The sequence below is a fragment of the Macaca nemestrina genome, chromosome 12, assembly GCF_043159975.1.
Source record: "Macaca nemestrina isolate mMacNem1 chromosome 12, mMacNem.hap1, whole genome shotgun sequence".
NCBI classification, from domain to species: domain Eukaryota; kingdom Metazoa; phylum Chordata; class Mammalia; order Primates; family Cercopithecidae; genus Macaca; species Macaca nemestrina.
In genome coordinates this window covers 12,327,616-12,354,570 of record NC_092136.1, presented here as the reverse complement: position 1 = coordinate 12,354,570, position 26,955 = coordinate 12,327,616, and the positions used below count along the sequence as shown (strand labels likewise).

Here is a 26,955-nt window from a genome sequence, read left to right as displayed (position 1 = left end):
GGCTCAAGTGATCCTCCCATCTCAGCCTCCCAAGCAGTTGGGACTACAGGCATGCCCTGCCATGCCCAGCTAATTTCCTCCCATCATGGCCCTGGGTAGCCAGGTGTGTCTGCAGTGAGGAGCAGTGCCAGGGCCCCTTCTTGGACCCTCCATTTCCTCCTCCCCTGGGAGTCATGGGGCGAAGTGAGATAATGACTGGAAGTTCCCAGTACCAGGTCTTCTGGCAGCTAGTTGGGCTCTCAGTGAGCAATGGCTGGTACTACTGCCCTTATCACCCTTATATTTACATTATCATCAGTCTTATTGTGGAGTTGCCTTCTCAGAGCCTGTTGGGGGCTCCCTGGAAAAGGCAGTGTGACTCGTGTCCTGGGCTGGCATTCCTGGCCCCCAGTCTGCTCAAGAATCAGAAGGTCAGACTGGGCCAGCCAGAGGAGTCGGGGCAGGCAGGTAGGGTCCCTGACATCTCTCCTGTGGGGCCTCTGCAGCTTGGCGGAGCTGCCGGCTCCCATCTGCAGAGGGGCGGCCCAGCTCTCTGCAAGTTGGCTGGGAGACCTCAGAATGAGGAGCGCATGTTCTCCAAACATCTTGCTCACAGCAGATGGCAGCCACAACTGCCTTTCTCTCTGCAGTTCCGGTGCACTTCCCTTTCCTTTGCTCACCCCCCTGCTAACTTTGCTTTCTGCTTTTGGAGATGGGGAGGCAGCCTGCAAGCCTCCAGAGCCACTTCTGATTGTGGGTGAAGCTTGGTGCATGTAGCACGGACAGTTTCCAAAGGAAAGGAAACCTCGTACCCCACCTGCTTCCCTGGGGCAGCTCACTCTTGCCCTGCTTCCCACATGCCATCTCAGAGTCTCTTTGGCCAAATGTGCTGGCAGCATGATCTGAGAGGAGCAAGGGAGCTGGGCCGGGGGCCTTGTCTGACATTTCTTGAGCAGCTGCTAGGCACCAGGCATGGTGCTGGGTGCCAAGGACACAGAGATGCAAAGTGTAGCCCTACCCTCCTGGAGCTCCCAGCCCAGCCGGGAGCCCGGAATGGAGGGGGCACTGATTAGGTCTGCACTTGGGGGTTGGTGGGCCCTGGCAGCTTCACAGAGGAGGTTGTGTTTAGGCTGACCTTTGGAACACTGAGGAGTTCCCAGGGGAGCAAGATTGGAAAAGGCCTTTTGGGCAAACAGAATAGACTGTGCAAGGGCACAGAGGCCTGCGGACCGCCTGCACACTCAACTGTGGTGTGCAGCAGAGCAGAGAAAGTGGGACGTGCTGTGCACCCTCGGCAAGACAGGACCTCCTCTGGCTGCCTATGGGTGGAGGCCAATCTGCAGCTGAAGGCCTGGATGGGAGCCACTGGGGGCACAGCCCTTTCTCAGCTGGGGGGCATTCTGCCCTGAATTGGGGGCCAGCAGACGCAGCAGCCCCTGCTGGTAGAATAGAACTGGACCGTCCTTCCCTCCTGGCTGGCCTGCAGCCACTGGCCAGAAGTCTGGTGTTGGCCTTACTGCCCTGGGGCTAAGGCCAGGGCGTCACAGATCAGCCAGGTGAGCATGGCCTGGGAGAGTGTGTGGGCCAGACCGCCATGGCACTGCCTCTCCTGCTGCGACCCGCCCTGGCTCCACCCCACACCCACAGGTGGCACTAAGCTGAGCACCCACGTATCCAGACCCTCTTCTGTGCCAAATCCTCTCTCAGTGGTCCCGCGTGGGCCTCATCCCATTTAACCTTCACAAAGGCCATGTGCAGTGGGCATTCCTGGCCCTGAGGTTCTTTGACTTGCTCCAAGTCACCCAGCCAAGGCGTGGCCCAGCAGAGACTCCAGGCCCAGGTCCGTCTCACCCCCTGAAGACTCATGCCTTGCCTGTTCTTCCCTGCGGCTGCCTCTGTCACCTCACAGTCGGGCCCCTCCGGGGAGTACAGTGGAGGGAAGGCCGAAGCATTCATCCTGGAAGACCCTCCAAATACTGTGGGCAAAGTGCTGAGGACACCAGTGGCAGCTGTGGGCAGGGCCACCCGAATGCCACCCCATAGGGCAGCGGGCCTGCAGCATGGAGGCCCTCTGTGTTTGCTTTTCCCAGCCCTTCATTTGCTGTGCTGCTCACACCTGGCTGACTGTTTGCCCAAGGATTTCTCCCCTGGAAGGTGGGTGGGGCTGGGGAGGGTGGCAGGCAGGTGGCCAGCTGCCTCTGGGCACCCAGCTTTTCTGCAGACCCACAGTGCCTGCGAATGCCACGCCACCCTGCATCCCCAAGGCTGCCCCAGCAGTGCCTGGCCTCGCCTGCGCAGAGCATGTGACTTGGCAGCACCCGGGCCTGGCATGCCTGGCGTGCCAGGGCAGCGGCAGCAGCAGCTGGACTGTCAGTAAGGAGCTGGAGAGGGCCCCAGAGCCCTCCTGTTGGGGCACTGGTCCTGGGTCGTGGGGCTGAGGGGATGCATCAATGAGACTTTTGTATGACAGGAGGCAGAGGAGCACATGATTGAATCTAGGAGTATTTATGGACACATCTGCGCCTTTCTTTTCTGCGGCAGCCTGTCTGCAGGCCCCCACCCTTCTTCCTAGCAAGGAGAGCCTGTCTTGATTCAACCAGTCCCTGCCCTGACCTCTTCACCCTCTTTCTGATGAGTCAGCCCCAGGAACTTGAACTTGGACTTCTCCAGCCTCTGGGCTGGCCCTGGAGGCAGAAGCCCTGGACCTGCCTCCCCAACACCTGCCCTCCTGAGGGTGTGGCCTGCAAGCGTCCTCTCCTGTCAGACTCAGCTCATGGTCAGTGACTCCTTGAGGCTGTGGTCATGGTCCTCAGGCCAAGGGGAACAGATTAGATAATCAGCTGCTGATGGATCTGGCATCCTAGGGAAGGGGGAGCCCTTTCTGTCCCACAGCTGGGACCCCAAAGAGGGGCTTGCATTAGCCAGGCAAGGAGCCGGGTGCCTCCCTCCCTGGAGTCCCGCACAACCCCTTCCTTCTGTTGCTGCTGTGGGGATCTGCCTAGGGAGAGCTGGCCCAGTATACCCACCTGGGACACACCCAGAGAGTGCCAGCCTGAACGGCACTGCCAATAGTCCGATCCTCAGGCCTTTCACTCTGCACCTCCCTGCTCCTCCAGCAGTAATAATGAGACCCCCTGCATGTCAGTCACATGTGGCCCCAGGCCAGGCACTTGGCCTCCTCACAGTGAGCGATACTGGGAGGCTGGTGTTCTTGCAATCCCACTGGCAGCTGAGGAAATCTGATTTGTGTCACACTTTCTCCAACATCGCTCAGATGTTGTTCATCCCCTTTTTCCAGGAATTGGGGCTCAAAGAGGTTGTGACTTGCCCATACCTCTTGAGTGGCCAGGCCCCCGTTCCAACCTGGATTCTCTGACACCAAGCCCCATGTGTTTCCCACTGTGCCCTGCAGTAAACAGAAGTGCTAATACAGAAGCATGTTAATACATAATTAATCCCACCTCCATCCCTTGGGCCTTTTCTCTCTCAGAAGCCCTGAGCACCGCCCAGATGTGATCTCATGTGTCCTGCCAAGGCCCCAGAAGAGGGGAGAGGAGGCTGGGCTGGGCTCCGAGGGGCCATGGGGACTAGGAGCCAGCCGCTCCACTGCCAGGCCCAGCCCCACCACATGCCCGCTGCCTGCCTCGCCCTCTGCTCTGGGTAGGGAAGCTGCCGAGGCTTGGGCACGTCTCAGGTACCTGCTGTCTTCCTCTGGTCTCCTAGATTATACGAACCCGGAGGAGGAAAGAAGCCGGGCTTCGATGAGACCCCATGTGGTGGGGATGTGTGCACGCGGGAGCCCAAGGCTCTGCTTAAAGGGCAGGAGTGTTGCTGAGGCTTTTTCTAGTGCTTTCCTCTAAGGAACCCTTAGTGTATCTTGTTTGTTCTCACATTCGAGGGAAGCTGGCAAAGGGCAGTTCTGTGTCACAGGGAAGGGGGCGGATGAGGACCCTGAGAACCTGCCCTTTACCAAGTCTCATCCCCGAGCCTGCTGAGGTCACACAGCAGCAGTCAGTGGGGAGTTAGGTTTTCTTGTTTTGTTTTTAGAGGCGGAGTTTTGCTCTGTCACCCAGGCTTCAGTGTAGTTGTACGATCACAGCTCACTGCAGCCTGGAACTCTGCAGCTCAAGTGATCCTCCTGCCTCAGCCTCTGAGTAGCTAGGACTACAGGCATGTGCCACCATGCCAGATAGTTTTTTTTTGTTTTTTTGTTTTTTTAAATAAAGACAGGTTCCCCGTATGTTGCCCAAACTAGTCTCAAACTCCTGACCTCAAGTAATCCTCCTGCCTCAGCCTCCTGAGTAGCTGGGACTTAAGCACCACCACATCTGGCTGAATTTTAAAAAATTTTTTTGTGTGTGGAAATGGGTTCTTACTAGTTGCCCAGGCTGGTTTCAAACTCCTGGCCTCAGTGATCCTCTAGCCTCGGCCTCCCAAAACATTGGGATTACAGGTATGAGTCACCATACCTAGCCCATGTTAGGTTCTCTCTCTCTCTCACTCTGATAATTACAAGCTGAACATGTTAGGTTTTGAACTTAGTTCTGACAGATTTCAAAAGTGGGGATCGTCAAAGCGCTGGGCCATGGTGTGGAAATTCCTGGCCTGTCTACCTCCCGGGCGTTGTCAGGGCCCAGAAGAAAGTGGGTGAGAAAGATGATAGCACCTTAAGGCTCCGAGTCTTCTGTGGGATTATATTCCTGAGGCAGAGGCTTCAGACCCTTATAAATTGAGCATTGCAGGGTGGAGAGAAAAGTGGATCCTAGGGAAATTAGAGATCATCTGGTCAACCCCCTCATCTTCCAGATGAAGACACTGAGTCTCTTAGAAGAGAAGTCATTTCCCCAGGTCCTTCCCCTTCTCACTTACAGCCAGGCCGTGGCTGAGGCGCCCTCCGGGCCCCCGGTTGGGAGAGGGCTTGAGTCTCCTGGCTGCATCCTGAGAACGTGGCTTTCTGTGCTCTTTCCTGGAGGTGCCCTCTCCCTCCCACAGGATGCTGTACGGAGGTGGACGCAAGTCACACTTGCCCGGATGCACAGGGAGGTGGAGGGGAGCCAGGCTTGTCAACGCTGGGGAGCCCTCCAGTAGCAGGACCTCTCACTGCATTACCACAGGCAAATCACCCCACAGCCCCTTCCTGCCACAGTGGCCTCATCAGTAAAATGAAGATGCCACATTTCCTCCCTGCCTCGCCCACAGCGTGGTCGTTGGTAGCCAGTGAAGTCGCATATGTGGGCAGTTCAGGATAGGGCTTTGGATCCCAGGCATGGCCAGCAGATGGTGTGGAAAGAGGCCAGGGCTGGGAGTCAGGAGCCCTGGGTTCTGGGTGCAGCTCTGCCTTGGCTCCTATAATCTCCTATTTCTGTCCTTCTCAGGCTATGCTCAGAAATGGTTTCTGTTTCAGGCAGCAGGGATGTGATGAGCTCCCCCAACCTGCCAAACCTTTACTCAGTGCAGGGAACCTGGCAAGGAAGAAAACAGGCGAGACCCCTCCCATGAGAAGCCACACTCTGGTGAAGGGAGCCAGACAGTAAACACATTAACCAGAATTTTAGATGGTGAGAAGTGCTGATGGGAAAACAGAGTCCTATGATGGGGGTGCTTGGGGTACCTGAGATTTGGCAGGCAGGTCCCAGGAGGGGATGTTTGAGCTAGGAGCTGAATGACAGGAGGGAGCCAGCCACGCAGAGCTCTGGGGGTGGGGGTGGGGGTGGGGGTTCTGTCCAGGCTAGAGGAGGAGTGAGGACAAAGGCGTTCGGCACGCCTGGCCTGTTGTAAGAACAGAGAGAAGGCCAGGGTGCCTGGGAGGTAGGTGAGGGCAGGCAGAGGCCAGGCCACAGGGCTGGCAGGCCAGCGTGAGAGGGAGAGGGCTTTCTAAGTATGATGAATAGCGTCGAATGACTCGAAATGGTGGGTGAGTGGATGGAGGATGGAGGAATGGATGGATGGATGGATGGATGGATGGATGGATGGATGGATGGATTGATTGATGGATGAATGGATTGTAGGCACAGCTATAGGGTGATCCCTTTTCTCCCCGTCATGAGCGTCATAGCCAACACTCCTATAACAAAAGGCAGGTTAACAAGAGGAAAGCATAACAAATGTGTTTATTCAAAGTTTTACGTGACATGGGAGCCTTCAGAATGAAGACCCAAAGATCCAGGGAAAACTCCATTTTTACACTTAAGTTTGAGGTGGAATGGACAGCCAGGAAGAGCTGTGATGGGACGAAAGGAGTAAGACACCATGGGAGCAGACTGAGTGGGGAAACCCAGCAGGGCCTGCTTTCAGATTTTTCTTGGCCTCTGTGTGCTGCATTCCTTCCTTCAGGGCATGCGGCAGGATTCCGAGTGGGGGTCTTATGATCTCCTATCAAACAAAGTAGGTCAGAGAATTTCTTTTTTTTTTTTTTTTGAGTTGGAGTCTCACTCTGTCACCCAGGCTAGAGTGCCGTGGTGTGATCTCGGCTCACAGCAACCTCCGCCTCCCAGGTTCAAGCGATTCTCCTGCCTCAGCCTCCCAAGTAGCTGGGATTACAGGCACGTGCCACCATGCCCAGCTAATTTTTTATATTTTTGTTAGAGACGGGGTTTCACCATGTTGGCCAGGCTGGTCTTGAACTCCTGACCTCAGGTGATCTGCCTGCCTCGGCCTCTCAAAGTGCTGGGATTACAGGCGTGAGCCACCGTGCCCAGCTGGAGAATTTCTTTATGGCCAACTCTTACACAGAAAGGCAGGGAAAGGCTAATACTTTTCGGTTTTGTGGGTGGATTTAGGGGAAAGGAGTTCTGGTTTCTATGAGCTGCCTTGGAAAGAGGAATTCTGGTTTCTATGGCTTGCCTCTGGGGAGAGTGAGGGGTGGGGAAGAGAATTATAGTTTCTATGGTTTGTGTCGGGAGAGTGAGGGGTAGACAGGAAGGCAGGAGAAGGCCAGAGGAAAGCTTTGCTTCTGAGGCTGTTTGTGAGGCCTTCACTTTGGGGTACCATTTTCTGAGCCCCAACACATGGTTGGAGGAGTGGGTGACTGGCATGCAGAGACCCTCCCTCCATTCCCCTCCTGTAGTAGGTTGAATTAGCTCTGAGAGCTCCTCTGCGGAGTCCTATTCATGGTCGGGGCCGGATGGCAGGAAGAGCAGGGACCTGAATGTTCGGGAGAATGCCTCAAATCCCCTCAAGCGCATGACTGGGGACCCTCGGCGGTGGGGGCAGAGCCCACTGACTGCCCCTGAGTGGGACTCCTGGACTGGTGTCCTGACCTGCTGTGCCCGGGCTCGCCTGAGCTCGAGTCTGGGCTGAGCTGAGACTGCGGGGAGGGGGAGGACACAGACTTCACCTGTGTTCACAGAGCCCAGGGCCAACTCCCGGAGCTGTTGCTCTGAGGTTGGGGTGGGCAGCCCCAGGCCTCCGTTCTCAAGGCGTTCTTCTGGGATCGGGTGCCCCCTCTGCCTGCCCGATTGCACAGGACAGACAGCTGGGGTTGTCTTTGACAGTGCCAGTGTTACAGTGGGCAGTAAACATCCTTAATACCCGCCCTGTCTGTCCCCATTTTGTCTGCTGAATCTCCCTCTGGGCCACCCACTTCTCTTCACCCTCGCGCCCACTTTGGCTTGTTCCCAGGCTCAGAACCCAGGGCCTGGCCCTGCCAGCCTGCCTGCCTCAGCCTCCTCTCGCTGGCCTGGCCCTGGCCTTGGCTCCATCCTCCAGGCCTCCACTGTCCTCACATCTGGGCCCTGCTGCCAAGGGTATCCTCCAGTGCGCCAGTGCGTGTTCTCCGCCACCCTTTCCTGTGGTCGCTTCCCTCTTCTAGTCCTTCCGAAACAGCTCCAGCTCCGAGCTCTGCAGGCAGCCTCCCCATCTGAGCATGCATCAGAGGATTTTTCTTTGTTATATGTGAAGGTTCACTTGAAGTTTCTTTCCTCCTGGACTGCAGGCTCCATAAGGGCTGGCACCGTGTCGGTTTTTATTTGTCACCATCCACCCAATCCCTGACACGTAGTAGGCACTCTGGTGATTTGTGGATGGATGGAGAATGGCTGCATGCACTAGTTTGACTTTAACCAGATTTCAAATGTGTTCACACCACCCAGGGCCCACCCCCAGAGCTGTTTCCAGCCTTTTCTACTCTGAGAGCCTGCCCCTGCCCTAAGCCAGGGAGCCTGGAACCAAACCCTGGCCATCTGTGGGTGTTGGTGTCCTCACACCTGCTGGGGCCAGTACCACCTCCTGTCCTTGCTCCTGGGCCAGCCCAGCCTGGGGTTTGAGGCCTGGGCCTGGCTGGGACCGCTAGAGGAGGGAAGGGCTCACTCAGAAGCGTGCTACCAAATGGAAGAATGAAACTGTCAAGGACTCATCTGAGAACTGCAGAACAGCCTCACAGGGCCGCTTTCGAAGCAGAGTATACCCCAGGGAGGCTGCCAGGGTGGTGACGAGTTTGGAAACCAGGCTGAATCAAGAATCGAGGACAACCATAGGACTGAGAAGTTGGGGGCGGGGAAGGGACTTGGGATCAAATGGCTTTGGAGCCTTCACCCTTGAGCTGGAGTCCAGACGGGGGTGGGCATGGAGGAGAATGACTAGCAGCAGGTCTCAGGCTGAACCAGTGGTCCTGGGTGCCATGTCTCTTTCGGGTCTCTTGGGCTGGCCAGGGCTCTGCTCCTAGGGACCTGGTATCTGCACCCTGCCCATGAACATGTTGAGGTGCAAGTTGGGGGAAGCTCTAGGTTTGGAAGCCATCTCCCCTCAGTGTTGGGGTTTTATCTCCTGGCCGAGGGCCCTGCTTGTGATTGGGGGTGGGCTCTAACCTGCAAGGATTTTCTGGTCAGGCAGGCTCTGTCTAAAACAGGCGGGGGGTGCACCTAGGAGGCCTCAGAGCCCATGATTCTAGGTCACCTCCTGCAACATCCAGAGACAGGAGTGGTATTTATAGCAGCCGGCGGCCACTGAGGGTGGAGGAGTCAGCATGAGCTGTGACGCAGGCTGACCCCGCTGAGGTCCCCTAGCTCTTGCTGACTCCCTTACCGCCACCCCCACCCCAGAGTCTTCCTAGGACTGGGCCTGCCGAGGAAGCAGGCATTGTCACATTGCGTCCCCAAACCCTGGAGGAGACGAGGTGCCACTTTCTGCCTGGCAGGAGCCTTGGCCTCTGCCGATCTCACCAGGACCTTGTCTGGCTTGACAACCCCAGCTGGGCATCCCATTAGCACTGCTGGTCTCTCTCAGACATTGCCGTCAGCTCCTTCTTAGAAAGGTTCATGCCTTGGAGTTACAGCAGCTTCACTGACCTCCCCTGGGCCAGTAGGCATTAGCGGGAGCCTGTCTCCTCCCCACTGCAGATGGTTAAGGGGGCCGAGGGCACCAGCCCCTGGTTGACTGGGATGAAGCCCTGCACTCCCGCCACCTCTCTGCCATGTCCTCGTTAAGTGGGAGTGGAGTGCCACTGGGGCCAGAGGGGCTGTGCCGAACATGTGGCCCCAGCTCCACCTCCCACCACACCCTGAGCAGGTCGGGAAGCAGAGGCCACAGAAGTGACAGCGTGACAAGGCTGGGGCCCCAAGCTCCTGAGGGTGAGTCCCTTGGGAAGGAAAGTGATGCCAAACTCCGGGGTTAGAGGTCGAGCAGATGAGTCCTTACCTACCCAGAACAGAGTGGGTCCATGGCCCTGCTCAGGCATGGGCAGGCAGAGGCTGGCACTTTTCAGGGGTCTGATGGGGTTGCCCTCATCGCGGAGGCCTGTGCTCCCCTCCCCTTTCGAGTCTCCGTGTTGCCCAGAGCCTCCTGGCTTACTCCCCCACAGGCCGGGAGAGAGGCAGGTGGAGGCCAGGGTCTTCTTGGGACCTACAGTGTAACGGAGGAGGCGAGGCAGGCACAACAGAAACATGCAAGAAAGTGGGTCACAGGCTTACCTGGTCATTTGTGGGCTGGTTTGCCAGGGCTGGGGCTGAAGGCCAGCTGGGACAGACACCCAAGCAGGCCTCGGAGGCTGTGGAGGCCATGTCGGGGAGGAGTGCCCGAAGCAAACGGGGCTATCTGGAGAGGAGGAAATGCCTGGGCATGGGGTGCACTCAGTGGCTGAGCAGGTGGAAAGACAGGAGCTGAGAGTGGGCGTGCCTGGCTGGCAGGGACAGAGTCAGATGAGGTGGATGGTGTGGGTGCTTACAGCACAGCTGGGCAGGGCAGGGTAGGGGTGCAGTTGGTGTAGAACTTTATAGCTAATGGTTGGGAGTTTTAATTTTATTTAAAGGGCATTTAGGAGTCATAATATGCTCTTGAGAAGGGAATTTATGTATGTATGTATGTATGTATTTATTTATTTATTTATTTTATGATTTTGAGGCTGAGTCTTGCTCTGTTGCCCAGGCTAGAGTGCAGTGATGCGATCTCTGCTCACTGCAACCTCTGCCTCCCTGGTTCAAGCGATTCTCCTGCTTTAGTCTCCCAAGTAACTAGGACTACAGGTGCCCCCTACCGTACCTGGCTAGGTTTTGTGTTTTTAGTAGAGATGCAGTTTCGCCATGTTGGCCAGGCTGGTCTTGATCTTCTGGCCTCAAGTCGTCCGCCTGCTTAGGCCTCCCAAAATGTTAGGATTACAGGCGTGAGCCACTGCGCCCGGCTTGGGGGTTGATTTAATTAAAGCTGTATGTCACCAATCGCCTCCTCTGAGCTGGAGCCTGCTCTCAACACTTTACAACTTTTATTTATTTATTTATTTATTTATTTATTTATTTATTTATTTATTTGAGACAGAGTCTTGCTCTGTCGCCCAGGCTCCAGTGCAGTGGTGTGATCTCGGCTTACTGCAAGCTCCACCTCCCGGGTTCACGCCATTCTCCTGCCTCAGCCTCCCGAGTAGCTGGGACTACAGGTGCCCACCACCATGCCTGGCTAATTTTTTTTTATATTTTTAGTAGTTGGGGTTTCACCATGTTAGCCAGGATGGTCTTGATCTCCTGACCTCGTGATCCACCCACCTCGGCCTCCCAAAGTGCTGGGATTACAGGCGTGAGCCAACGCGCCCGGCCTAACACTTTACAACTGTTAACTCACTTTGTCCTCCCAGCCACCCCAAGAGGGAGGCACTGTCATCATCCTCATCCTATTTTATAGACAAGGAGAGGGCTGCATTGTATATCGAAGGTCATAACTCTGTTGCCGTTTGAGTAAATCAAGGCACTGAGACCAAAGCTGGGTCCAGTCCTGTCCTCCACCCAGCAGCAGGGGGCCTTCTGAGCCCCTGCCCTTTACTGGAGGCCTTGTGCTTGGGTCCCGTTTTGCCCTGGCTGGGGTGATGGGAGGGAATAGGAAGGTCTCAAGGACAGAATTGTCAGCTCTAGGCCCAGGTGTCTAAGCTTCTGGGTCAGTGACTTTTTTCTGTGGCCCCTTTTGCCCTCCTGGCTTAGGCGAGGGGAGGAGATGCTGTGATCATTGTGTGAGCTCAGATACCTGTATGGAGCCCCCAGACTCTCTCCTTGGCCATTCTGCAAGTAAAACTCTAAAAGTCAAGGCTAGAATGGACCTGAGAGCACATCCTGTTCAGTGGCTTTCAAACTTTTTTTTTTTATTTTTTTATTTTTATTATTTTTTTTTTTTAGACAGAGTCTCAAAAGCTCTGAGCTAGTTTGGGAGGCTGAGGTGGGCTGGAGTCCAATGGCGCGATCTTCGCTCACTGCAACCTCCACCTCCCAGGTTCAAGCAATTCTCCTGCCACAGCCTTCCAAGTAGCTGGGATTACAGGCGTGCACCACCATGCCCGGCTAATTTTTTGTAGAGATGGGGTTTCACCATGTTGACCAGGCTGGTCTCGAACTCCTGACCTCAGGTGATCCACCCACCTTGGCCTCCCAAAGTGCTGGGATTACAGGCGTGAGCCACCGCGCCTGGCCTTCAGACATTTTTAAGCACTGAAATTGTTTTGTTCAAACACAATGTTACAAAGAATCCCAATATGTATAGCCGCTGAAAGCTGCTCTGATTGACATTGCCTGCAAGCCCACTGAAGCCCGCCCACTATGGCCATCTCCCCTCATCTGGGGTCCCTGAGGGCTTCCGGAAACCCACTGAAGAGCCCTGAGATCCCCCTCATTGAGCACAGAAGGAGAGGAGGGTGACAGAGGGAGGGGACGGGGCCAGAGCCTGTGTGCCGTTGGTGGCAGCAGATGCCACCTCCCTCTCCAGCCTTCATGGGGGCAGGGGATGTTGGCCCTTCCTGTCACATACTAGAGCTCTGCAGACCTCCTCCCCTGGGGAAAGAGCTCCTGTTACAAAGTCACTTGATCTGTGCTTGCTTCTGAGATGCCCGGGAAACAGTCGAAGGGAAACCCAATAGCCCAAGTGGCCAACCTGTGCCCTAGATGGCCATGCAGCTTAAGGAGGTGGCCCATGAAGCGTCCCCACCTTTGAGCAGCATGCACCCACTCCAGCCAGACCCCGAGGGCCAACCCACAGCCTGAGGAAAGGAGGCGGCAGGACCAGGGCTCAGGGTAGGCTGGGCAAGGGGGCGGGGGCCCCAAGAGGGGAGGTGTCAGGTTAGGTGTGCCCACTTAGCATATCATTAACAGCTTCGTTAGGGGGCCCCCTAATGAAGTGGAAGGTGCTAATTCTTCACTGAGGCATTGCCAGCACCCAGACGGAGTCTCCTCTCGAGGAAGCTCTGAGAGGAAGCTCTGAGAAGCCAGAGCACTGGGATTCGTGCTGGGAGCTGATGAACTGCCTGGCAGGGCGGCCATCTGGGGAGTGAGCTCCCAGCAAGTGGCTCCTAGGAGAGGGGGTGTCTCTCGGGGGAGGAGCAGAGGGTGGGGCCAGTGGAAAGCTGGAAGGGCAGATGGGCTTAAAAGGAGGGGGGACCTCTACCTCTCAGGGCATCCTGTGTCTGAGCTGGGAAGGGGCCTGCAACGAGACACCCTGAAACTCAGACATGCAAGCAGATAGATGCGGGGCATCCTGGCAGGATCTCAGGCTTTGGAGTGTTCTAGAGTCTTGTGGCCTTGGGTGAGAGCTCTGTGGTTCAAGCTGGTCCAGGGGTGTTGAGTCCCCTCTCCGTGGGTGGTTATGGATTAAAGGAGGCAGTGCCAGTACGGCTGTGCTGGCTCCTAGGAGATGGAGCCCTCCCTGCCCAAGAAGGCAGGTCAGAGGATTACGCAGGCTGGAAGGGTGAGGGCAGGTGTGGGTCAGACTGCTCACCTGTCTGTTTGGGAGGGTTGACTTAGATTGCAGAGAGTTGAGAGTTATTGCCCCTGCCATGCAAGGTGAAGAAAAGGTTCTGCGCACATTGGGGAGAGATAGTTACTGAATCACAGTAATGGCAGCTCCTGTTTTCTAAGAGCTGAGCACTTTATGTGCATTATTTCATTGACTCCTCATGACTCAGTCCCTATGAAGTGAGTACCTTCATTATTCCATCTTACAGATGAGGAGACTGACGCTTAGAGAAGTGGCAGTCATAGACAACTAGAAGTGATGGAAGTAAGATTCAAATCCAGGGCTGCCCCGCTCCGAGGCCAGAAGGCAGCCCTCGGTAGGCTCATTGGATGGCCACACCCTCCAAGTCAATGCCTTTGAGAGTCACATTCCCGGGAGAGTGGGGTAAAGACGTGTTAGGGCATGAGGGGACTGAGAAGACCACGGGGGCAGGTAGAAAGGACGCAAACCACGGACACCCTTCCCCACAGACAGGCAGGAGAAAACAGCCTGGTGCCACCCATTGTGGGGCGGTGTCGGCCTTTGCGTGAGGGCTTGGAGAACCAGGCTGCCCGGCCGCAGCCATCCCAGAGGCCAGCAGAGCCTGTCTGGGCCTCTCCAGAGGGGACATGGACGTATGGGATGTGGGCTTGTTCCGAGTTTCAGAAAAATGAATAATCTCCAAGGAAGAATCTAGAAGCCAGACCTGGCCTGGCCAGAGCCTGGGGGACTCCTTTCACTATTGGAAAACATCGTCGGAGCCCAGAACTGAGTGGGCTCTGGTAGGAATCCCCCTGGGAGGAGAGGTCAGAGGGAGGCTGGGAGCAGGAGGAGGGCCCAGCCTGGCCACCAGGGAAGGGTCCTGCTGCCCTCCTGGCCCTCACTCCCTGCTCTCCAGCAGCCAGCCATCCTTCCAAAACAACCAGCAGGAAACGAAAGGCCCCAATTGATTCCCAGGGAGTTGGCTGGTGTCAGTAGCAGGGCTGGTGGCAGATGGCAAATTCTGCTCATTGTAGACAAGTAGAAAATAATTAGCGTGAGAACGAGTAGCTGGAGCCTTGGTAATAAATGGAGCCCTGGTGAAGCCTTCTGGGGAGAGGCCTGGAGCACAGGTTCTGCAACCTCAGGCCTGGCTCTGCCGCTGAAGAGCTGAGTGGCCTTGGGCAAGTTACTTAGCCTTTCTGGGCCTCCATTTCTTCATCCATAATACAGGGCATAAGAGGTTGTTAACAGATTACATTGAAAGAGGTAATCCTTGTGAACTGCTTGTTAAAGTAGCCGGCGTGTAGTAAATGCTATGTAAGAGTTGTTTTTAAGTAAACACGATTGAATAATTGTTAGAACTATTTCTGGGTCCAGCCCAGGATGGCATTGCCCCCAAGTCGTTGGGACTTCTCTTTCCATCCTCCTCCCTGAACTCTGTGCCCAGCTCCCTGACTACTGTTTTATAGGGAGGGGTCTCTGGCCAAGAGGCACGACGAGGGCACAGAGAGAACACAGCAGGTCGACCTGGCTTCAGAGCCTGACTCGGCCACTCACTCACTAGGTCTTTAAACTCTTGGAGCCTCGGTTTCCCCATCCACGACATGCAAACAGCTAGACCCACCCCTGGAGTTGAGTGAGGATGGTTATGTGGCTGGCACATGGCGAGGGGTGGAGGAGGTGCCTCCCCTGGTCCTTCCAGGCCATCCTGGAGGAGAGTGGGAAAGGCGTTTGTTAGCCTAAGACCCTGGGCGGCGGGTAGGAGGGGACAAATGTCAGTGGCCTCCCACTCCTGCCCCCGGCTGCACCAGGCACACTGTTTTCATCCCTAGGCCTGGGCGTGTGAGGACCTATCTCACGCTGAAATCTGGCCCCAGCCCTGGGCAGGCTCCGCTCTGCCTTCTGCTCCTGCACAGCTGACGTGTGAAAAGCGACAGCTTTCAGGCCCCTAACTTGGGTTGCACACACCCGGGTACAGGCTGGTGGCGCACGCGGCCCCCAGCCCACATGTGCTTTCTCTCCATCGTCTCCCTTGTCACCTTCCCCCTCCTGTGCTTTCAGAGGCCAGCCACTCGGCCACTGGGAAGAAGGGGAAGGCACTGCAGCCCCGGGAGCCCAGGGTGGGACCTGTGGGTCCTTCTGTGTCTGTGTTTGTGAAAATAAGGAGTCAGACTGACAGGTGGAGAGGGTTTTTTTTTTTTTTTTTTTTTCTTGTAAGTAATTCAAGGAGGCTGCTTGAAATCCCAGCTCTGCGATGTCCTCGTGGAGGGATCTTCAGGCAAACCATTTTGCCTCTCTGAGCCTTGGTTTCTTCATCTGTAAAGCTGGGGTAATACCCTGCAGCCTGATGAGGCTGGAGTTGGATGACACATAGTGTTTCTAGCGCCGTGCTCTCTCCTGACTCCGCAGCCTGCTCTGTGGAGTTCCTCTGGGCTCGGTTTTCCTCATCTGCAGAACAGGTCCCATGCTGTCCCACACGATTGTGAGTCTGAAGCCAGATGAAGACCCAGAGAACTCCTCAGTCTGTAAGAAGAGGTTTAGAGCCAGCTTTTGAGTTCAGAAACAGGCGCTAAGGTGAATCCTGCTTCTCAGAAGCAGCATGCAGAGGTTAAGACCTGGGTTCTGGGCCTAGGCTGTGTGGCTGTGGGCAAGTCACTTCAGCTCATCTGTCAGATAAGAGGAAGGGTAGTACCTACCTCACAGAGCTGTTATGAGGACTAGGTGAGTTCATGTTTGTAAAGGGCATATACGTGCACCAAGACCTTGTAGGCAATTCGTAAATGTTAGGAGAACCGAAGCACCCGACTTACAGGTGGCTGAGATCATTCTGTCCCTGTCACCACCCAGGATCCTGGAGCCTACAGTTTCGCCAGTGCAGAGAGGTTAACTCGCTCCCATAGTCCTGCAGCCGCAGAGTGAACAGCTGGAATCTCACCACCGCCAAAGCCTGTGCTAAAGAGAGCAGGACCTGTCTGCCAGCCCAGCGCAGCCAGACAGTGACCTGCTGGTGAGCCTGCCCTAGCTGGGGTGGAGCCTGTGAACACAACGCCTCTGCTGGGGGGTGGGTCACCAGTGTCCTGCGGGGGCCACCGGGGGACCCAGCCTCACTGTGCTAAGTCCCCCAGACCAGATAAGCTCCTGCCCAACAAGGCACATTCAGAATCAGATGACCACAAGAGGATAGCAGGCAGCAGGCATCAGTTCCTCTCAACTATTTTGGACCACCTTCCAATTTCAAAGCCCTTTCACATAGAAATCCCATTCATCATGGAAATGGGAGTCCTGGGCTCTCCCTTCAGGACACCAAGGGTCAAAAAACCCTGCAGAGCGAAAAAGAGCCCTTACAGACTTGCCAGTTTCCGCATTTACTTTGGCCACCAGGAAGTGAGGCGTCCAGTGCTAGTTTTACATATAGCAACTGTGGGGGCCCTTATGTCTCACACATGTGCAATGGACTCATCCTCCCGGCCCTCTATTTTGATTTACTGGGGCCTAGAGGGATTGGGACTTTCTGTCCTGGGGACACTGCTCTTGGTCCAGCACTAGGCAGCCCTAGGATGTGGCTGGATCTGGTCCCCATCACCAGCCCCAGGAGGCAGGAGTAAAATGGAGGCCCGGGGAAGGTGGCTCTCTGGATCTGTCTGAGAGTTTCCTCTCTGTCACCACAGCTGCTGCAGAGCAACAGGGACTCCACCGCTGGAGGCAGGAGAGCCAGTCACAGGTGACTGAAGTAGGCACATGGCTGATGCCTCCCTGCAGATTTATCTCCAGTGAGGGAGCTCCTGCAGATTTTGCAGGCTTCTGGGAGGTTAGGCATCTCCAAGAGCGTGAAAGAGAGGATCTCAGCCCAGGCTCCCTGGGGTGACAGGCTGCTAATGCTGTTGTCAATGAGGAGTTTGAGTGGGGGATGTAGTGAGGTAGAAGGGAGCAGGCTGGCCTGGGGGCTCAGGCTGTGTGTCCAGCACCTGGCAGTGACGCTGCAGGGATGGATATCATGGGAAGAGCTGGGGCCTCTGTGTTCTTTCTGAACCTCAGGTTCCTCTCCCATTTTAAAAGGGGACAGTGGGACTGTTCTGAGACTCCTTTTAACTCTGACCTTTGTTAGGTGTGGGCTTTGGACGGCAGCAGGAATGACCTGCACCTCCTGCCTGCCTGTCCTCTTGATCCTAGGATGGTGTCAGGCAGTCTCTGCATGTCAATCTCATTCTTCAGTAGTAATAGTAATGGCAGTGGCAGCATTTGCTGAGCAGTTACCAGATGACAGGTGCTGTTTGAAGTGTTGACTGATTTAACCCTCCTGATAATTCGGAGGTAGGTACTCTTCTTATCCCTGGTTTAGAAGTGAGGAGACTGAAGCACAGAGAGGTTAAGTACCTTGTCCAAGGTCACACAGCCAGTAAGTGGCAGAGCCAAGACTCAGACGCAGCCTGTTTTAGAGTGCAGGGTCTTAACCACCCCTTGCACACTCTGTGGAATGAGAGCGACACTGCGACCCTGTGTTACTGCTGTGAGGACTGAAGGCAGTTAGTCTAGGACTTGGGACACAGAAGGTGCTCAGCTAATGTCAGATGGATCCCTATGGCTGGACCAAGAGCTGGGGTTCCCAAGCTCATTGTCCAGTTCCCTGTGGACACTCCAGAGGGCTGAGCCAGCACGTTCTTCCCACCCCTCACCCCCCTGGGAGCTCTTGGAGCCCCATCTGCTGGGAGCCCGGCTGCCAAGGGACTCTGCTCCCTAAAATCTGCTCCCAGAGCCAAGCCCACAGGGTGCCTTAGGACGAGGGGCCGAGACCCAGCCTGGGGTGCTTTTCCCAGCAGCACCGGAGCACTCACGGTGGGGGCAGGCTCTTCCGGCAGGGCTTCTGTTTGCTTATTCCAGCCCTTTCTGACCAGCTGGGCACCAGCAGCACCTTCCAGACCCAAGCACCCAGTCACAGGTCACATCACAGGAGGTCCCCACAAAGCCCTTCAGGTGTCTGCTAATGCAACGGCAGCCATCAGCAGATCCTTGGGGTGTGCAGGGCCTGTGCAGGGTCCTGTAGTGACGTCATCCCAGCCCGTTCTGACCACAGCCTTGAGAGGGGTGTTGTTAGCCCCATTTTACAAGAGAAGAAACTGAGGTCCTGGAACAGTTCATCTAGCTAGAGGAGGGGGAGAGGGTTCTCCCTGAGCTGTCAGGGAAGGCACTGGGGTGGGAGCCCAGCCTGGCAGTCAGGAAGGGAGGGACATTTCCCCAGAAGGGAAGGGTGTGAGCTCAGAGGGGGAAGGAGCCACTGTCTCAGCCCTTGTGACTGGGAGGGAAGCTGTGCTGAGGAGGCCATGGGGTGGGGCTGAGGCGCTTGAGCCAGGCATTGCAGCTGGCACCCGGAGGTGTGGCGATGGATGCTGTGAGACCCTGGCCCCAGAGACTGTTTGTTGAGCTGGGCAGCAAGGAGTCAGCAGGTTAACGGTAACACAGTGTAACCAGGGCCGCACTGGGGGAAGGGGTCCGGGGTTCTCATAAGGGAGTAGCCATTCCTCCAGGAGGAATGCATGGGGCCTGTCAGGGAGGGCTTCAAAGAGGAGGTGACTTTTAACTGACCTAGAGAGATGAGTTGGATTTCACCCATCAGAACTGGAGTAAGCAAAGCATGGACTATTCCAGTGATGTGTTTCTGGGGAGCAGCACGTTTGGGGGGTGTTGAGAAAGAAGGATGTGGCAGTGTAAGAAGGTGCTGGAGAGCCTTCCCAGCCAGAAGGACTTGTCAGCTGAGGGTGGGCTCTGTGCTGGCGTCTGTCTGCACTGGGATCCCTTTCTGCCCAGGGGAGAAGGGAATGCATGGATTCAGAGAGGGCGAGGCATGTGCCTGAGGTTGCACTGCCTGTCAGTGGAAGGGTAACGGAAGCCTTTAGCTGTCGCCCCAAGGACTTGGACTTTGTCCTGCAGGCCATGGGGAGCCAGGAAGGTTTTTAAAGTAGGGGGCAGCATGTGCATTTTTAAAAAGAGTTTGCATTTTTAGAAAGAGGAACTCCCAGAATGGTTAGTACTTAGTCCAGGGGCCTGAATCACCAGCAGGAAAATGGGGCTGTGTGGGTGGGGGAAGAACGAGGCTTCCTTGGGCTGCTTAAGTCATTCCATCCATGTGAAAGGGTTCCCGGCACCCCATTCACACTTGCCCGTGCTGGGGGTCCAACCAGAGGCAGGAGGAGCCCCCAGCAATGCCCCTGTGGCCCCTGCTGGAAGGTGTGCCGTGCCTACCCTGGAAGCCCCGCTGGTGTGGGATAGAAAGGGCAGGCAGCGCCCACCCCCGCCCCACTGTGGCTGTTAGAGGGGAGGACCCCATGCCTCAGGGGAGGAGAGCCAGAAGAGGTGCTTTGTGGCAGCCCCAGACCAGGAAGTAGCCTCTGCCCTCCCCACTCCTGAGACATTTCCTCCAGATGAAATCACATCCCCAGCAGGGGAACAGGCCCTTATTGTGATGGGCCGGGGTCTCTAGAGAAAGGGCACCATTCAGGCCCTTAAAAATAGCAGCCCCAAGAGATGTATGAATTGACTTGGAGAGTGGTGCGGCCCACCCCCAAGCCCCATGCAGCACAGGCCCTGCCACTCCCACCCCAGACCTTGACTTGTTGGTGACCAGCTGGACATTCCACCAGCCCAGGGGGGAGGGGTGGCTGGTCCAGCAAAGGGTTCCCTGCACTCCCTCCGCCTTGCCCGCCCCAGCTCAGACAGTTAGGGCCTCTGCAGACCTTCTCTCATGTGATTCTTACCAGGACTTTTGGAGGTAGGGATAATCGACATTTTACAAATTGACATTTTACAGTTGAGGAAACTGAGGCACAACTCATAAGTCACGCAGTGGGTATGTGGTAGAGCCCGGGTTCAAAACCAGCGAGCCTGGCTCTTGCGTCCCAGCCCCTGTGCCTCGGATTCTGTGGTGGTGGGCCAGCCACGGGTGCAGGCCTGTCACTGGGTACCCAGCAGGGTTGGCCCCATGAGCCCTGCCTCATGCTCTAGGTAGGCACTGGCATTGACCATGGCAGTTAGCCTAAGGCTGGTCACGCCGAGGTGGGGGCAGTGGTTACCACTGGTCATATCCCTCCAGCGTCTTGACAGTCCTGCAGCTACCTCTGCAGGGCCCAGTGCCAGGTTCGGCTCACTCCTTCCAGCCTGAGAGCTGGGGCGAGCGGGCATGGTTCGGGCAGAGGAGCGGAGTGCAGAGTGAGTGTGAGCATGTTGGGTGGATGGTGTGTGATCTCGAGGAGTGTTAGCTGTCCTGGGCTCCATGGAGCCAAGGGTGGGAGTGAGAGGATGGGCCTCCCAGGGTGACTGAGAGGGGCCATCCATGGAGTGGACCTGAGAAGGAGATATTCTGGGCTGCTGGCAGGGGCAGGCCTGGGGGCAGGCTGGGTGGAGCCAGACCCTAGCCCTCCAGCTAGCCCCTCTGGGACAGCACTGCCCCCTTCTCCACCGGTCTGGCCAGATCAGAGCAGGATGCAGAGCCACAGCACCTGCAGGGGCGTGCTGCTCCCCCATCTCTAGATTCATTCCATTCCATTCCATTCATGTGAGGGGCTCCTGGGAGCCCCGACAGCCCCCTGAGCCCGACCCGGCACTGCGCCTCACCCTCTGAGCCACCTGGAGGTGGGGAGGAGGCGGCAAGACCAGCTGTTGGCAGCTCTGTTCTGCCCCAGCCCAACTGCCACCCGTGGTGCTCTGGCCCCCTCCTGTCCTATCATGTCCAACCCTAATCTGAAGCTGGTGCTGTCAGCCACATGTCACAGGCACTGCTGAAGCCCCGGCCCCCTGCAGTCCACAGACCACCCCCCTTCCAAGCCCAGCCACCCCACCACCACGCTCCCTCACTCTCCACCCTTCTCCCCGCTTCCCAGAAGCTGAGCTCCGACTCCTCCTTGGAGAGAGAGTGGGATGATGTCACTTCCTGAGGGTGGGGGGAGGAGTAGGCACGACCCCGGCAGGCTAGCCTGCCAGCCCGCGCCAGGCCACAGCTCGCCAAGTGACTGCACCGGGGATAGGGAGGCGGGCCGGGCGGACATGCGGGCTGGCCACCCGGCCCCACGCCCTCTCGCCCACCCTGAGGGCTATGCCCACTGGCCAAGGGAGACTTGGCTGCTTTCTCCCCGAATGATGCCGGGCTCCTCGGACACACATTTTTCCCGGAGCCGCCACTGGGGAGAGGATCTGCCGCCTGCCCCGGACCAGGTGCCATGTAAGCCTCTACTGGCCTCAGGGGGCAGCTGCCCACCAACTTGGTCCCCAGCCCCCTGCAGCAAGGCTCCCTCTCCACAGTTTAGTGTAGGGCTACCCTAAATTCCTTTAGGGGCATCTCTGGGGACCTAACTCCCTCTTGGGTCGCCTCCCACCCATGCTGCCTCCTTTCTGTTCGGGGTGCTGAGGAGTGGGGGCCCTGAGTTCCTGGGCACTCTTTCCTGAGCTTGCTCGAGGCTGATTTGAATTCAGCTACTTCAGAGAGTTGGAAATCCAGCTGTAAAAGCTGCATGGCTCAGGGTGGGCTTGGGAGGTATGGTTGCCGGGAGGGTTGTTACCCCAAAGGGCTCACCCCATCCTTCTAGCAGTGTGGGGTGGAAGGTGTCCCAAGCCCTACTCCTGACCCTGCACCTCAACCGTGCCCTTCCCTTCCTGGAGGCATAGCTGTGGTGGGGACTTCTGTCTGATGGGTTCAAAACCAACTCATAGAGCATGCTCTTGGCTTTTAGCAAAGCAGGAAACTGAAGCCCTCATTCAAGAAATGCTTACTGAGCACCTGCTCTATGCCAGGCACTCCTCACCCTCCATGTTTGTCAGTCCCAGCTGCCAGCTATACAGGGTCCCTTGCCCCCACCTTCCCAAGGCCATCAGCTTTCCTCCTTCACTGCCAGGCTTTGTGCTATTGGATGGGCTTGTTCTTGGTCTGGGAAGCCCCTCCCTTGACTCCAAGGGCAGTGTGCACTGGGCCAGGTCTAAAGATTATAGGGTTTGAGGGCTGGGCTGAGGGTCCCACTGATCCCATGAAGGAGGAGAAAGGGGGTCTTTAATAGAGCTAAACAGTGACTGTTGGGGTAACCCCAGGTAGAAACCAATCCCTAGGGGCTAGTGCCAGTCTCGGGGGACAGGAGAGACCCCAGAGGGAAGGCTGAAGTCTGTGTCCTGCTGCTAAGGTCCTTTGTGTTGGCTCCTGCCCGGAGATGGGTCAGCACTTCCAGTGGCCAGCTCCAAAAATGCCTGTGCTTCTGGCCACACCAGGGACTGGTCCCGTGGCCCAGGAATGCAGTGGCCCTGGGTGCTTTCACCTCCTCAGGCAGCTACAAGGTCCTCTGCTTTCTTTCAGGAGGTGAGCACCAGGTCCGCTGAGCCTCTGCAGAGCCGCCAGCCATGCCCGGGATCGTGGTGTTCCGGCGGCGTTGGTCTGTGGGCAGCGATGACCTCGTCCTACCGGCCATCTTCCTCTTCCTCCTGCATACCACCTGGTGAGTCCCCAGGCCCAGGGGCACAGGCCTGGGTTTGGGGAGAAAGGCCTGGAAGGAAGCTTTCTGGCCATTTGTTCCTCCCTGCTTGGGCCCAAGTCCTGACCCTGTCATGCCCCCAGCTGCCTGGAGGAGGTGCCTGAAACATCGAGCCCCTTAGGGCAATACCCACATGGAGCCGAGACCCCTGCTACCTTTGCTGGACCTGCCCTCAACACTGGGGGGAGTTGCTGCCGCTGTCTCCCCATGGCTAACCCTGAGTCTTTTATTGGCTGCCCATGCCCTTCTAGGCATTCGATGCCAGGTGGACTATGGTCTTATGGAGGAGGCGCCTGCTGCCACCCCACCTTCCCCTGAATCCGGGCTGGGGAAGGGCCTGCCTGCTAGTGGCATCTTGAGGTGCAGGGGCCTCCTGGCCTCGCTCACATGGGCATTCCTGTGACAGGTTTGTGATCCTGTCCGTGGTGCTCTTCGGCCTGGTCTATAACCCGCACGAGGCCTGCTCCCTGAACCTGGTGGACCACGGCCGCGGCTACCTGGGCATCCTGCTGAGCTGCATGATTGCTGAGATGGCCATCATCTGGCTGAGCATGCGCGGGGGCATCCTCTACACGGAGCCCCGCGACTCCATGCAGTACGTGCTCTACGTGCGCCTGGGTAAGGGCCACCCACCCTGGGGTGCTGCCCCAGACAACTCCCACCTCTCCATTCATTCAGCCAGTATTTACTGGGCACTTGTTGTGAGCCGGGCCTTGTTTTAGCACTGGGGTACAGCAGTGAACTAAGGCCTTCTATGGCTTACATTCTAGACTAGGGGTCAGCAAACTGCAGCCTGAGGGCCAAATCCAGCCTGCTGTATGTGTTATTAAATAAGGTTTTGGGCCAGGTGCGGTGGCTCATGCCTGTAATCCCAGCACTTTGGGAGGCCGAGGCAGGTGGATCACAAGGTCAGGAGTTCGAGACCAGCCTGGCGAACATGGGGAAACCCTGTCTCTACTAAAAATACAAAAATTAGCCAGGTGTAGTGGCACACGCCTGTAATCCCAGCTACTTGGGAGGCTGAGGCAGGAGAATCACTTGAACCCGGGAGGCAGAGGTTGCAGTGAGCCAAGATCGTGCCACTGCACTCCAGCCTGGGTGACAGAGCAAGACTCCATCTCAAAAGAAGAGAAAATAAGGTTTTATTGGAACATATCCTTTCAGTTAGGTATTGTCTCCAGCTGCTTTGCCTTACAACAGCCGAGTTGAGGAGTCCCAGAGTCCAAGATGTTTACTCTCTGACCCTTTTCAGAAAAAGGTGCTGACCCCATCCCAAACCATGTGCATCTCTTCAAAGCACGTCTTCCTTGTGATCCTTCTCAAAACAGGCCCCCTGCTTCCTGGGAACCCCCTCAGGGGTCTGGGCCAGCTCGCCAGGGGACCAGCCTGTGTCCTCTTCCTGGGCTTAGGTTGCAGCCCCTTCTTCTGGTCATTTCTAGTGAACACTGCTCTTGTGCTTCTGTGCACTGGGCTAAGCCCTTTTTCCTGTGTTAACTCACAGGGAGCGGGTGTTACTGTTCTCCGTTTATAGATGAGGAAACTGGGGCCCAGACTTAGCCCTCCTCAAGGTCACACAACTAGTAAGCATGTAAATATTGGAACTGGGATTTGAACCCACGCTGTCTGGCTCCAAAGTCTGGTCTCTGAGCTGCCACACTGCTGCCCACAGAGCTGGGGCTTCCCAGGCTGCCCTCCTGAGGCCAGCAGATCTCCTCAGCCACCACTCCATACCCCTCCCCTCCAGTCTTGGCCCCTGAGGGGCCTGAGCTGGATGCAGACCGGCTGCTGGACCCTTCCCTTCTCCTCCATCAGGTTCCAGAGGCCTCTTGCTGGGAAATAGTTTCCATGAAGTGAACATGCTCTCATCTAATTTTTGCACAGTCCTATGACATAGATGTTGTCACTCCCATTTTACAGATGAGGAAACGGAGGCTCAGAGAGTATAGGTAACTTGCCTAAGATATGTCTGATTCCAGAGTCTGGACATATGATTCTGAAATCCTGAGAGAATGAGGAAATGGGCCGGGCGCGGCGGCTCACGCCTGTAATCCCAGCACTTTGGGAGGCCGAGGCGGGTGGATCACTTGAGTTCAGGAGTTCAAGACCAGCCTGGCCAACATGTCAAAACTCCGTCTCTACTGAAAATACAAAAATTAGCTGGGCCTGGTGGCGGGTGCGTGTAATCCCAGCTACCCTGGAGGCTGAAGCAGGAGAATTGCTTGAACCCAGGAGGCAGGAGTTGCAGTGAGTCAAGATCGCACCATTGCACTCCAGCCTGGGCAACAAGAGCAAAACTCCATCAGGGAGGCCCTGGGGACCTGAGAGCACAGAAGCTCGGAGAGGTGGTGGGCCCATTGCAAGCGATCGGGCAGGGGCCAACAGGACCAAATGGTGACAGGACAGGCTTGGGCCTGGGAGGTGGGGGTGAGGGAGTGCTCCTGGCCCACTGCCTCTGCCTTTGCTACTGAGCTGGCTGAAAGCCCCACAATAGGAAAGGCCAGGCCAGGGTTCTAGGCCCTTCCCTGGGGGGCAAGTGGCAGCCATCCTTCAGCCAGGCCTGCTCTCCTTGCAGCCATCCTGGTGATCGAGTTCATCTATGCCATCGTGGGCATCGTCTGGCTCACTCAGTACTACACCTCCTGCAACGACCTCACTGCCAAGAATGTCACCCTCGGTATGTCTGGGTGAGGCCTGCTGGAGCCTCAGCAGCCCCAGGGGCACAGGGGACAGGATCAGTTTAGAGAGGAAGAAGCTTGGGTATTGCCAGAGGGAAGTGGCTTCTCTGGGGGCACCAGCAGGTTGACTGGGCGAGGCTGCTTCCCTCACCCTTGAGGCCTGCCAACTACCCTTGGGGGACCCTGGTCTGGAGTGGGCTGCGGCAGGCACAGAGCTGCTCAGGTCAAGTCAAGGCTCCTCAACACCTCCTTGGAAACCCACAAAGCTGCCTGCTCTGAGCCAAGAGTGGCCCTCGGGGTTGTAGGTGGGCAAGAGGGTGGCCACGTATGTGGCCAGAGACTGGGACCAGGGGCTTTGGAGCCTGGCTTTTGTCCTCAGCAGCATTTGGGGTTAGGGAGCCTCCAATGTCCCTTTCTTCAGAGCGGGTGAGCCAGAGAAGTGTCCCCAGCGCCTCTGCCTATTGCCTCCCACTGCTGCCCGCAGGAATGGTTGTCTGCAACTGGGTAGTCATCCTCAGCGTGTGCATCACTGTCCTGTGCGTCTTTGACCCCACGGGCCGCACCTTTGTCAAGCTGAGAGCCACCAAGAGGAGGCAGCGTAACCTGCGGACCTACAACCTGCGGTCAGTCAGCGGGCTGGGTGGGCAGTCCCAGGGTGGGCTTTGCTGACTGGTGGGCAGAGGTCTCCATTCTCCAGGAGGCTATCCCAGGCCTCCCAGACTGCATGCCAACCTCGTGTGAGCCATGGGCATTAGTCAAAGGGCTTAACTGCTCCCTGCCTCAGTTTCCTTGTCTATAAAGTGGGAATAACAATTCTTGTCTCGTGATGTTGTTGTGAGATTTAACCGAGATGATACCTGCAGAGTGACTAACACAGTGCTCACACGGGGTAAGTGCTCAGTTAATAGTAACTGTTGTCATCGTTGTCACTGCTGATAATAACAATGATAATAACAGTGAAACCAAGCATTGCGTGTAGTAAGTTACAAGTCCACCAGACAGCTGTCATCTTCCCCATCATATGGGTGGAGAAACTGACATACAGAGAGATGATGGGACTGGCCCGAGGTTGCACAGCTCGAAAATGGTAACACTGGGAACTAGCCCAGGCTGTCTGGCTTTAGAGTCCTTGCTTAACTAACTGTTAAATTAGGCTAGGCTGCCTCTAGGATTCAGAGATTGGGAGAGGTAAGTCAAGGAAAGCTTCCTAGAGGGCATGAATTTTGCATGATGTTTTAAAGATGGGGAAAGTGTGCCATGGCAGACAAAATGAGAGAGGGCATCCAGGCAGTGTCACAGTAATTTCTGTTTGTTGAAAGAAAAAGACAGGGGCTTCCAGGGTGGGTCCCAGTACCTCCTGTTAATGGGGCTTCTACAGTGCCTTATGTAAGGAGCTCCCCATGCCGAGCCCTTCACACAATTCATCCATTTAATCCCTTTGTGAACCCCGGCATGGTTGTGAGATCCATTTCACGGATGAGGAATCCGTGTCCCAGAGAGGGCAGGTCGCCTGCCCCGGGTCGAGCTGCTGAGGTGCAGAACTGGCACCACACCTGCAGCCCAGAGCAGCAGCTCAAGCGCCCTCACCTGGGGAGCAGGCTGCCTGGACGCCCCCGCCCGGCAGGAATTCTCCCCATCCC

The 26,955-nt window shown here is 56.5% G+C and overlaps 1 protein-coding gene across 12 annotated transcripts in view; it reads left to right on the top strand.

Annotated features, from left to right (window-relative positions):
* LOC105469417 (diacylglycerol lipase alpha) overlaps positions 1-26,955 on the top strand; it is a 68,424-nt gene that overhangs the window by 18,348 nt on the left and 23,121 nt on the right. For 3 of the 12 annotated variants that reach the window (XM_011720397.3, XM_011720401.3, XM_011720402.3), the window contains exons 2-5: positions 22,466-22,604; positions 23,047-23,258; positions 25,213-25,314; positions 25,800-25,938. In XM_011720397.3, coding sequence (XP_011718699.1) covers positions 22,510-22,604; positions 23,047-23,258; positions 25,213-25,314; positions 25,800-25,938 — 548 coding nt within the window. In that variant the 5' untranslated portion in view covers positions 22,466-22,509. Of the gene's footprint in view, positions 1-16,003; positions 16,145-18,488; positions 18,586-21,081; positions 21,347-22,465; positions 22,605-23,046; positions 23,259-23,732; positions 24,587-25,212; positions 25,315-25,799; positions 25,939-26,955 lie in introns of those variants that run through there. The other 9 variants (XM_071074490.1, XM_071074494.1, XM_011720398.3 and 6 more) reach the window with 8 other exon arrangements.